Here is a 12,386-nt window from a genome sequence, read left to right as displayed (position 1 = left end):
TTGCTCTTGTTGACAGCTCAATCCAGCTCATAGAAAAGTATTTCCCTATTTTTTCAGATTTTTCCAAATGTTTGTAAAACTAATTTTATATGTGTTTAAAGCAACAGTGGTGATATATTTTTGCTGGTTTTTTTAACTCCTTTAGGCCATACCCGTTTGTTCTATTCTATTCTAAATTCCACGGGCTAGAAATGTGTGTAGATGCAAGAACCTTTGGGAATGAAGCTCGATTTATCAGACGTTCTTGTACACCCAATGCTGAGGTAGGCTTGCAAGTTTTAAAATATTTCATAGTAAATCTTTTGCTGAGGGTGGCAGAATACAATTTGACTGTGTATACATATTTTCTGGTAATGAAATAGCGGCTCAATAAATTTAAAAAATTCAGTGAATATATTCAACATAAAGTTCCAGAACATTAGTGTTGCTAGTTTAAAATGAAGGCAAGGACAGTTGCTGTCAGTTCACAGTATGCCTTTGTAATCGTAAAGTATAAATATTTCCAAAGGTGCTATTTTCAGGATTCTTCAATTAAGTCTAAAAGAGGAATACATATAACTTAGTTGAAATCCTCATATATTATGCCTCCACTTAATTGTATTGGTAAGGATGTGGAAACAGAAGGTCTGTTTTTAATTTTTTAACTTAAAGGACCTGACCTGGACAGATTTTGCATATGTGGGACAAAATATGCTCTTTTGATCTCTGCACTAGGATATAGAAGGCAACCACTTTAAAGTGATACATGATTTTTGTAACATCCCACTGTATCCAGAAAACTGTTTTCCTAGATTCATGTGCAAAGTCTAAAGAAATTTATTGGAATACTGTAAATTTGTCTGTAAGCAATGGAATGGGCTTTATATATATCTTTATAACTTACATAAGTTGATAGTAATGATTGCTATTTCAGTTGAGTGTTTCTGAACAGAGGCCTTTACCAAAGAAACAATAACTGATTAAAGTACTTCGGTGGAACAAGTCTACAATTTTTGTTTCCAAATATATTAAAAACTGTTTAAACATGTTATTTTTCTGTGTTTAGGTTAGACATGCCATTGAAGATGGAACCATTCATCTTTATATCTACTCCATCCAAAACATTCCAAAGGGAACAGAAATAACTATTGCATTCGATTTTGATTATGGAAATTGGTAAGTCAGGTTAGGGCTGAGTTGTCAGATACGAAATTGCTGTGTTATTGTTAATCAAGTGGTCTCCATTCATTTACATTTTTTAAAGATTACAATAATAGGATGCCATTAAAATGCAGTGGTCTTAAACCCCACAGTTTAACAAAGAATCTGACGTTGCTGTGATTCATATCACATTAGAATTGCAGGATCAAACATGTACATGGAACTAGCACATGGACTAGTTATGAATTGTGCTGGTAAGATTATCTTTCCATTGAACATTGCGGTGTTTAATTCAGAGTAAGCCTACAGAGGATCGGACTGCATAGAAATCAGTACTGTGCAAATGTTTTTTGCAAAGTTTTTCCATATTTCATTTGTTGTTTTTTTTATTTTTAGCAAATACAAAGTGGACTGTGCTTGTTTGAAAGAAAATCCTGAATGCCCAGTACTTAAGCGAGGCTCTGAACCTACAGAAAACATAAATACTGGATATGATACTAGAAGAAAAAAGGGCAGAAAAGAGAGAGATGCTTCAAAAGAGAAGGAGACTCAAAACCAGAACATCACCTTGGATTGTGAAGGAGCAGCCACCAAAACAAAGTTTCCAGACAACAGACAGAGAAAGCTTTCTCCCCTTAGGCTATCAATCTCAAATAATCAGGTATTACAGCATATTTAAAATTAAACACATGACTCTGAAGCTTCCCATTTCCTTCCGGGTGGTGATTGGGGCAACTCCCAAGAGCACAGATTTTGTGGGCCAAGACGCCGTATGCAAATATAAAACTCCCAAACCTTCAAGGAACTGCCGGCTTGGGGCATGGGGGTGGGGTTGTTTTAACTGGATGGCTTTGTAGAAGGTACCTCATCTTGAATTTTTTAAAAATTAACTTGTTGAACAGCATCGGAATACTTTTGCAGATCACAAATGTAAGAACATCATGCTGTGCCTTGGGATCCAGGATCTTACCCGGGTTTGTAGGCTGGTAGCATTTATATTTCATAGTTCAGCTATAACACAGAGGTAGGGAACTATGGCCCCTCCAAATGATGGACTCCAACTCCCATGAGCCCCAGCCTACACATCCAATGGTTAGGGATGGTGGGAATCATAGTGCATCTAGAAGGCCACAGGTTCCCCACTCATGATACAAGAAGCTGTTGAAAAGAAGTAACATTATTTGTGTCACATAGGTCATAGGATGTTAACTTTAAAAAAAAAAATCCTTACAAAGCATTTATTTGTTGGATTGGCAAATGCAGGAGGGGTTGTTTACACAGTAATGTTTCTTTCCTCGGGCATGGCTGAAAATTCAGTTCCACCTAAGGAATGGAACAGGAGCATGATGTGTAGGTTGAGGATTAGATGAATTAGTTGTACTTGTTGCTTTTCCATTTTCCTCGCAAGGCACAGCAAATGATTCCTTACAGATACTGATCTGCAGAGTCAAGTTACCATTGTTTTGCTTAGGGCATATCTGCACATATCTATGGAATAGGAGCCGTTCTCTTGCCACATGGGTATACTAGCTATTCTGTGGCAGTTGTCAGAGATATTCAGTGTCCCACATTTTTTTTAAAAAAAAAGTTTAGATTGGTTTTTATATTCCATCAAACCCATTGAAAACAACAAAATCCTTGGGAGACTATGTGCATGCCAGGAAAATCATTCTAGGGTAAGATCCACTGACTCGGCATCACTGTTAATTTTCTTTTTAAGTCATATGTCTAGTGGGACATGAGAGATTTAGTTTCTGTTTTAACATATTTTTTCTCCCTCCATTCCACCCCAATCTGAGATAGACTAAAGGGGAACATAAAGGGAGCTCTTGGGAGCCATGCAGATCAGCGCACAATCTCCCACGACACCTGAAATCCTCTTGCCTTTCTTTTAAATGCTACTGATTAAAATGCTGTGGACAGTGTTTAAAACTGGGAGGTAAGAGAGGAAGGTGTTTCAACCCACAATGTGCGCTGCTACTGAAATGCTCAGAATTCCACAGCATAACACAGAGCAAAATGAAATTGTGTTTTGGCAGTTGTACTGGTTTTTTTTCCCGGGGGGCGGGGTGGAGTTGCACTCGTATATTTTCAACTTTTGGGAAGCCTGGTACCTCAATCACAGAATTGTAATGAAGAGTGGTCATCTGTGCCCCAAGTAATATTCCCGTCAGGAGTATCTTGTATTTGTAATCATTTTCTGCACCCTTAAAACATCTAGTAGTTGTGAAAATTGGCTTTATGTGTCTGAAAACCTGCTTTTGAGGGTAGGATTCATCACATCAAGTACTCAAAAACTTTTTAAAAGGATCAAGCAGCTAGTATTATTGACTGCTCTGTGATAAAATAGAAATTTTTCAGTAGGCAATTTTATGCACATACTAGGCATGCAGTCCTAGACACACTTGGGAGTAAGCCCTACTGGTTTCAGTGGGACTTTACTTCTGAGTAGACATGTATGGGATTGTACTGTAAAGTAACAAATATTTTAAAAAACCTAGATTAATAGTGGATTAGCAAAGTTGCATATATATTATTAACTTTGAGGTGATGTTCCAGAAGTAACCCAAACAGAGATTGTCAGGCCAATTTTGGAGGCAAAACTGCCTACATTAAATCCTAGTTTCTTTTTTATTGTTAAAGCAGCTGACAGATTCAGGACACTTGTCAGACTGTACTAGCTTGCATGTCTTCATACAAATTAGTACTAAAACATATTTGGTCATTTCTTTAGTTGGCAAAAAAAGATGCTTTAGTCACTGGATATTTATTTCTAGATGTATGAAAGTTTGAATTGTTGCTTTTGCATGTTACTATGGCTAATTTGTTGGCTGCTTTTGCAGTGGTGATGCGAGGCTTTTTATGGTACAATTCTATATACATGTCTACTCAGAAGTAAGCCCCACTGAATTCAGTAGGACTTGCTCCCAGGTAAGTGAGTATAGAATTGCAGCATAAGTATCATATAGTATTTGGAGTTCCCTCGGTTACAGCAGCAGTAGTAGTAGAGCTTCTGTAAAGCAGTCATTTCCATCTTTCAGGAGCCAGATTTTATTGATGATATAGAAGAAAAAACTCCTATTAGCAATGAAGTAGAAATGGAATCAGAGGAGCAGATTGCAGAAAGGAAAAGGAAGATGGTAAGTTGGGAAGCTAGTAGCTGCTTAAAGCTGTCACTACAGATTGGTGACAGCTGCTCTTCCCATGCTAATCGTTGCTGCCTCTCTTAGGTGTTTAGTGTTTGAGAATATTTGAAATCTGCTCCTGATACATGCTAACAATATCTAAAACTTGAGTCTGTGTGTTTCTATTTTTGGCTTGAGTGTTACTTTCTGAAAAAGGGCTGTGTGTGTGTGCGTGCGCGCGCGCGCTTTCTTGGGAGTTTACATACAGTGGTGCCCCGCAAGACGGAAAACTCGCTAGACGAAAGAGTTTTCCGTTTTGGAGGTGCTTCGCAAAACGAATTTCCTATGGGCTTGCTTCGCAAGACAACAATGTCTTGCGAGTTCCTGCTGGTTTTTTCCCCTCCCCCCCTTTTTCTAAGCCACTAAGCTGCTTATCAGCTGATCCGATCAGCAGATAAGCCGCTAATAGCGCTAATCCGCTAATCCGTCAATGGGCTTGCTTCGCAAGACGAAAAAACCGCTAGACGAAGAGAATCACAGAACGGATTCTTTTCGTCTTGCGAGGCACCACTGTATTCTTGATTTTGCGCTGCTGAAGTCTTGTTGCAGATCAAAGAATGAACTTTCTCTACCTTGAGATAAGATAAAATCCCAGTATTTTCCATAAGTGATCAGCCAAGTTGAGTAGATGTCTGAAGATTGGGGGGGGGGTTCCTCCTCTGTGTAGATTTAACAAAGAGAAGTCAGATACCTTGCCCTTAATAAAAAGTACACAAACTACTTGCATTGCTGTATGAATGTTGCCTTATTTAATTTTCAAATATGGAACTTCAGTCAGGGGCACAGGCACATCAGAAGGGGTCAGGAAACTGGGAGAATCCTGACGTAATGAAACGTGAGGGTTGACTGAGCAGTTGAGAAAGTTTGGATGAAGACATAACTGTTCACAGAATTAGTACAAAGCGAGCCGCTGATACACCTCTTATTCCCCCCGCCCTTCCCCTTAATTTCATTGTTTTGCTGCTACTAATGTGGAGACAGCACACCTCTCCTCTGTGCCCCACTCTGAGGTCGGGTGTTCCTCCTTGGCAGGTGGCACTCTGGGAAAGGTGGCCTAGGAGAATGACTACATGCTGCCACTTTTCTACATGATCACATGCTGTAATTGGTTACATGTCTAGCCACCCCATTATCTCAGGCCACTGCTCCCAGAATGCCTTGCTTTGAGGAACGATGCCTCCCCTTTCCTTCCTCAGGGATGCGGGGGGGGGGCAGGAGCTGTGCTGCTACTGGGATAGCATCCATAAAACATCTTCATTTGGGAACTCTTCCTTTGGTAATCTTGCATCTGCTCGGGGAAATAATTAACTGCATCAGCTTTAATTTTAATTTTTAATGTTTTTCCAGTTTTCTGATACACATCATGTTTTCCTAGCATACATTGTTTCTGTACAGACTTCCCAACCTAACACTCTGAGGCATTCTAGATATACCTTGTTTTTTTCTGCCTATCAGTTACTTTACTCCTTTTTCATTCCTTGGTTGTAGTTAGCTGTTGCTCATAAGGTTGCCGCTGCTTGGAATTTGATTTTGGTATCATATCTTTTTAAATACTCCCCAAAGCCTTCTCACTTGCCCCTAGTCTGTTGTTCTGGTTCCTTATTTTGGGTGTCATGTTTGCTAATTCTGCAAATTCTGTCAATTTATGCAGCCATTGTTCTTTCACAGGAATTCCTCTTTCTTTCCAATTTCTAGCATATACTATTCTGGCTGCTGTTGCATAACACAATAGATTACGTGCCTTCATTGGTATCTCTTTGCCAATTATAGCCAATAAGAAGGCTTCAGGTTTTGGGGGGAATGTAAATTTGAAGATCTTTTTTATCTCATAGACCATCTCCCAATATTCTTGGGCATGTTTACACAACCACCACATGTGTGTAAAAGATCCCTCTACTGCATCAGCTTTAAAGATCTGTCAGTTAAGTTTGTGTAGGAATATATATGGGCGAGGGTGGTTATTACCAATCACCAAAGTCACTTGCACAACAGTTTTGAGCTAGCACACAAACTAGTAGTTTGATAATTTAAAGATGTTTCTGTTCTGTTGGCGGTTTCCTTGAGTGAGGAGGCCTCATTTTTTAGGTCTCTGGAAAGAGAGGCTTATAATGTAATATACGAAGGGACGTTAATAGGAATTGCAAAAGTGTGAACACTCCGGCATGTTATGTGGGTCTTTCATTATTCCACTAGTCTTATGACCAGAGTGCATGGCATCTGATTGCTGGGTAGTGCCATGTTTCTGATGAAAGTTCATATTGCCTATACTAGGATGTTATATTCACCTGTGGCATCAGCATTTATTTTATGCTGTATCTTGATCATGTTAAATTGATTCATATACTACCTTTTCTAGAAGTTCTAGCTTCTGAGTTATCTTTTAATATACCGTTAATATTTAAATGATTCCTTGTCATAAGGAAAAATACCGGTGCTAAGAAAAACTTGTGATGAAAGTAGCCTGTTTCCTCTATGTTTCAGTAGCACAAGGATTACAAACAGTAGGCAAATCTTGGATCTTCAATTGCTTTGTGCAACAGAAGATAATACACGCTATAACCTTTTTTTTAATGTTCCGCCAAGTTCCAGTTAATCATTTTCACCTGTATAAGGGTGAAGAGGGATCATGTTCTGTGATGAAATTTTTGGTCTTATATGGGGGAGTGGTATTATGAATAGGCCAGATGCAATTTAAAGGGAGTAAGTTAGGAGGTCCTCCACATTTATCGGTGAAAAGCTATGAAAATCATCTTACCACCAAGCATGACACAGAATTTCCAGTTATCCAACTTTATATAATGCATTTATTATCTGGAAATGAATTGGGAGCCCTAAAGGGCACAGCATGACCTTGTAACAAAGTGATGAAACAGAACCGGTGTTATCCTTCACCACTGGAGAAATGGGAGCCCTGACTGCAGAATGCAAGAATGCAAACACTGTGAGGTATTAGGTAAACTCTGTTATCTTAAGTTGTGACCTGTCTCTCTAGTCTAGAGAAATAGAGCAGACTTGGCTAGTTCTTCTCCCTATAGCTAGGTGTGCCAGCTGCATGACTTAGCTGCCTTGACTATTAACAAGAGCATTTGGAAGGTACTTGCCGATAAACATCAAAGTGAGATGGGGGCACACAACACTTCCTAGCTTGCTAGGACAAAGAAACAAAAATGTTAAGGCAACTTTGTACCTGAGGCTGATACTTCCTCGGCTTCATGCAGTGAGGTGTAAGAACTGCTTCCTGGAACTTTTAAGACCTTTCTTAGCAGCTACAGATCCCACCAACCTTGGTGGAGATCTTTGCAATTCTATCGGTATAAAACCACATAGACATATTGCTGAAGTAAAGTGTTTTGACACACACTCACGAGGCTCTGTTGAAGGCGCACGGGGCCTGTTCCTGTGTGTGGTCCCTAGTTACAGTGGAAATTTTGTTTGATTCCTTGTAGTGTGATGCCATCTCTCCCAGGAACATATGCCACTGCTTCTCATCACTTGAAAGATCCCTGGTAGTTCAGCGATGATTTACTTTCATTTTTCCCTTCCCTTCACTTTGTTGTCTTATGAAAGAGTGATGAAAGAGTGATAAGTTAAGAGCAAAGACTCATTAAAATTGGATCCATGAATGCAGGGATCTGGTGAGTTATTGGTGATGCATAAAGTGCCTGTTGGAGGTCCCCTGGCTTACATAATCAAATAATAGTTTGAATAATATTGTTCATTCTGAAGACTACTAAAAAAAAATTATAAAGTCAATATAATGGATAAAAAATTGGAATGCTTTGTCATATTAGATGACACTTAAATAGAAATTGGGATGATAAGGTTTTCTGGAACAAAATTTATTTTTACACATCAGTAGAGAACAGCCAGTGCACTAAAATGCTCCTTATCATCCATGCATTACTTTTTACCATTTTGAGGAACAGAAGTTGGCATTTTGACTGGGCACCTTATGCCTTACTAACATGTGAAAATGTTGCTTAGCAGGTTTAAATGAATGCATTTCTCATGCTAAGAAGTCTAAACCCCAGTATCCCACCATCACAGATTAATGTTGTCTGTCTGTACAGGCTCTGGTACGCTCAGCGGAATTTGACGAGGAGCAAAATTACACTTTGTTAACTGTAAATTATAAACAGGTGTTTATAAAATAGTGTATTTTTTAAAAAATCATGGAAAGATACTTTTTCATTCAACACAGGTTCAAACGGGAAGATAGCAATATTGATTTAAAATTGGGTGTAATATAGTTTTGAAACAGCATTTTTCATATAGACGTGCACAGAAAATGTACATCATATACTTTCATTGCATCTTATTCTGTTAAAAATATTAATAAGCTTATTGTATTTTAATTCTAGTTAATATTCTTCTTTCTGTACCGTATAAGGAATTGACTGAAATTTATAAATATGGTGCTTGCACTAATACATAGCTGTTTATTGGCAGGTCTGTACCTAATTTGTTTTCTTTTGCTCCAAGTTAAAAAAAACCCACAGTGCCGTGCCTGAGTGTCAAACAATCAGTATATAAGCTAGTATATAATGATAGTGCTGATCCTGTAACTTGTTTTGGCCGTTGTGCAGGAACAGTTGGAACATGGCTAAGTTTTATGTACTTTTATTTTATCTTCAGCATACATTGCTTAAAAATTAATGTTGCTTAATTCTTCAGACCAGAGAAGAACGGAAAATGGAAGCCATTCTTCAAGCTTTTGCCAGGCTAGAAAAAAGAGAAAAAAGAAGAGAGCAGGCTTTGGAAAGAATTAGTACAGCTAAAACCGAAATTAAACCTGAATGCAAGGAAACGCAGATCATCAACGAAACAGAATTTGTACAGGTAGTGACATATAACTTTATTAAGTTTAAGCTGACTTGAAAGATTAAGTTTTTCTGTTTATGTGATTTGGGCAACACTTTGCTGCTATAAGCAGCTTTCTTTCACATCATCAAGGCTTTGTGTTGACCCAAAAGAGTGCCTTCAAAATCCCTTATAAAACTCAAGACTTCTGAAATGGGACTTGGAACAATTTGCATATTCTTAAAAGAAGACTGTCATTATGTGATACCAAAGTATCCATTGCTGAAAATGAATATTTTGGGATAGGGGGAAATCACATTAAAAATCACTTTCAAATATGTACTTACTATTGGAAAAATTACAGAGCGGTTATTCTTTCTAGCTATACAAGGTATGCAGTTTATCTGACGTTGGTGTTTCATGCATTTTACAAGGAACCAGCAAAAGAGGAAACTGCCACTAAGCCAACCCCTGCCAAAGTCAATAGGACAAAACAGAGAAAAAGTTTCTCTCGGAGCAGAACTCATATCGGACAGCAGCGGAGGAGGCACAGAACTGTTAGCATGTGTTCAGATATTCAACCATCCTCTCCTGATGTGGAAGTTAGTTCACAGCACAATGAACCCGAAAACACTGCACTTTCAGCTGAGCCTGAAACTGAGACAACTGTTCCTGAAATTGTTCCTGAACCAGAACCCCCAGCACTTAACAAATGCCCTACTAAATATCCTAAAACAAAAAAGGTAAGTGTATTTCTAAGCTTAAACGGATACTTTCATTTGTGTATTAAATGTCTGCTGTGATGTTCTTTGCAAAGCAGCTCAGGGCAGCATTTAATCAGGAATATACTGGTTATCAGCTCTGTTTTGGGATGAGGAGGAGGAGGGAGTGGCAGTGGTTTCTTGTTTGAGCAAGTGCAGTAATGCAGGGGTACCACAAGAAGACCTTGCAGGGTTCTGAGATGCGTTATTTAAAGAAGGCAAGCGTGCTTTCTTCCTCTTGTACACGTCACTTCCCCTAGGAAAAATAGGGAGGAACCTGGATACTAGAAGGCAGAAGATGAGACAGAGTCTCTGGTAGGAAACCTTGGGTAAGGATCAGGGGCCCCTGTTAACAGGAGGGGGCTCCACCCCCACCCAAGACACCAGAATGCCATCATGAGATGGGTAAATAGGGAGAGGTGCAAGACATTGGAGAGACCTCAAAAAAGCAACGAAATATGTTAAGGTAGGTCTGCACAAAGGCCCAAGAAGTGAAGACCTCTGGGTGGTGGGACTACTCCTCCGCCTCCAATGATTTTGGGCAGGGAATGCTGACTTAATTTTTGAAGTCAGAAAATGAAGGGAAGGCTAAAAGGTCTCCATACTTCCTGATACCGCCCAGGAGTTACCCTCCTATCTAGGAGAAGTGAATGCAATGACTTTCAGGGTAGGGAAGATCACAACACTGAATTATTGCACCTTAAGGGGCCTACGTCATGATTTGAGTGTCTGTCTGTAAGCAGGAACAGTTGACATCTCTTATTTTGTCCTATAGGATGCATCTCCTGTGAGGACTCCTAGGTCTGGAGTTTGCCTTCCACTGAGAGGGAGAAAACACAGCATAGCCTCCCTATGAAGATATTGAAAGAGCTCATGTTAGGCTTTTTCTGTGAAACCGTAGGCCATGGCATTGCTAACAGTCAGTAGTTTTCTTGGGTTGGGTTTGCCTTCAGTTGCTGCTAGCTTGGAAGGAAATAGTGATCTAGGTGTCACAGAAATAGAGCCAGTGCAGTAGTCATTGTTTTTCGGTGCTTCTTTTCCACTAAGTAGAAACAAAATCCTAAAAAGGGAAATGAAAGTTTGTGGCCATCTTTTAACTGCGGGATTGCTCCAGTTCAGTGCATGCAGAGCAGCATCTATGGAGGGGTTTCTATAGTTTCCCTCTTCCTCTGTGGTACATATGCATGGATGTTCAGCATACCTGAGCATTCCGGGAAGCCTATATCCCAGTCCAGCCTCTCCCTTCTCAATTCATTCAGGGAACACATTCCTTGCAGCTCACATTCCTTGACCAGAAGGATGGGAAGGGCTGGACACAAATTTGTGAGGTATGTCTCCCATTCCCTATAATGGCCGGGCATATTCTTTTGTGTGCATGCCAGCAGCTGTAGATTTATTGTTTGTAATATTTTTATTTTTATCCTGCCTTTCTGTGTAAAATACCCAAGGCAACTAACAAAAACAAAACTGTTAAATGAAGTGAATGCAGCACAACAGCACAGCAATATTAAATAATGCAATATTACCAGTAAATAATAGGTAAGGATTCTGCCATAGCACCAGAGGCCTCTGAATTAAGAGGGGGCATTCATCAGAAGACCAGAGAGAAACAGGCAGGCTTCTCAAGGAGAGAGTTCTAGAGCCTGCAGTAACAACCGGGAAATATGTTTCTGATGTTTACAACAGCAGCTACATACAGATAGCATGTCGCAGTAGCCCAATGTGGATATTAACAAGGCTTGAGTAACTGGATAAATTGAAAGGGTGGTCTATTCCTGGTCACTGCTGCCACCTGAACAGCTCCAGGAAAGTCCCATTTTTAAATTCAAACTTTTCTTAAGATAAAGAGAGGAGAAGCCGCTTGATCTGGCTTAAACAGTCCAATCCTGTTCACGTTTACACAGAAATAAGTCCCACTGAATTAAGAGTGTGTTTTAGGTTGTTGCCTCAGTGAGCAAAGAATGGCAGGGCTTGTGTGTGGTAAAAATGTTGACACCCATTAGAAAAAAAAACACAAGGGAAGGCCTCTTGTACAAGAACACCACGCCACCCTGCATGCATTTAGACAGAAAAACTTAGGAACAAGTAAATTAAAAACAATTGCTGATGCTTGTAGTACACACATCACTTAGTTTAAGAATGCAGGTTGTTTCTCAGTAGCATTAGTAAAAAAAGCTGACATCAGCATCGCTGGCTAAAACTTTTAAACAGTGGCATTTTGCCACAAATTTACCACTTTCTAGGATTTGACAGCAAATCAGCTCTTGCCGTCTAGTATATTTTACCTTGACACAGCAGCCATGTCTACACAATTAAATACTGGTTTAATAAGACAGAATACGCATGAGCTCTGGGTACCCACTCACAATTCCTTCCTGTGAGCAGGGAAACTAGCAAGGAAGCCCCGGTTTCCCCATTTGATCAGGAATTAAGGTTAATGGCTTTCAAACAAGCTATATGATGCAAAGCCAAGGGTTTAAAGTGGCTTACAAACTTACTT

General features: G+C 39.5%; 1 protein-coding gene across 11 annotated transcripts in view; it reads left to right on the top strand.

The window, feature by feature from the left end:
• The window catches only part of KMT2E (lysine methyltransferase 2E (inactive)), a 58,096-nt gene that overhangs the window by 34,255 nt on the left and 11,455 nt on the right, over window positions 1-12,386 (top strand). For 9 of the 11 annotated variants that reach the window (XM_081211385.1, XM_081211376.1, XM_081211383.1 and 6 more), the window contains 7 exons: window positions 146-263; window positions 1,046-1,155; window positions 1,537-1,801; window positions 4,182-4,280; window positions 9,000-9,164; window positions 9,560-9,868; window positions 11,146-11,214. In XM_081211385.1, coding sequence (XP_081067511.1) covers window positions 146-263; window positions 1,046-1,155; window positions 1,537-1,801; window positions 4,182-4,280; window positions 9,000-9,164; window positions 9,560-9,868; window positions 11,146-11,214 — 1,135 coding nt within the window. The remainder of the gene's footprint in view (window positions 1-145; window positions 264-1,045; window positions 1,156-1,536; window positions 1,802-4,181; window positions 4,281-8,999; window positions 9,165-9,559; window positions 9,869-11,145; window positions 11,215-12,386) is intronic. The other 2 variants (XM_081211377.1, XM_081211386.1) reach the window with 2 other exon arrangements.

This window comes from Podarcis bocagei (genome assembly GCF_964188305.1).
Source record: "Podarcis bocagei genome assembly, chromosome: 10".
Classification (NCBI taxonomy): Eukaryota; Metazoa; Chordata; class Lepidosauria; order Squamata; family Lacertidae; genus Podarcis; species Podarcis bocagei.
This window is presented reverse-complemented; position numbering and strand designations above follow the sequence as displayed.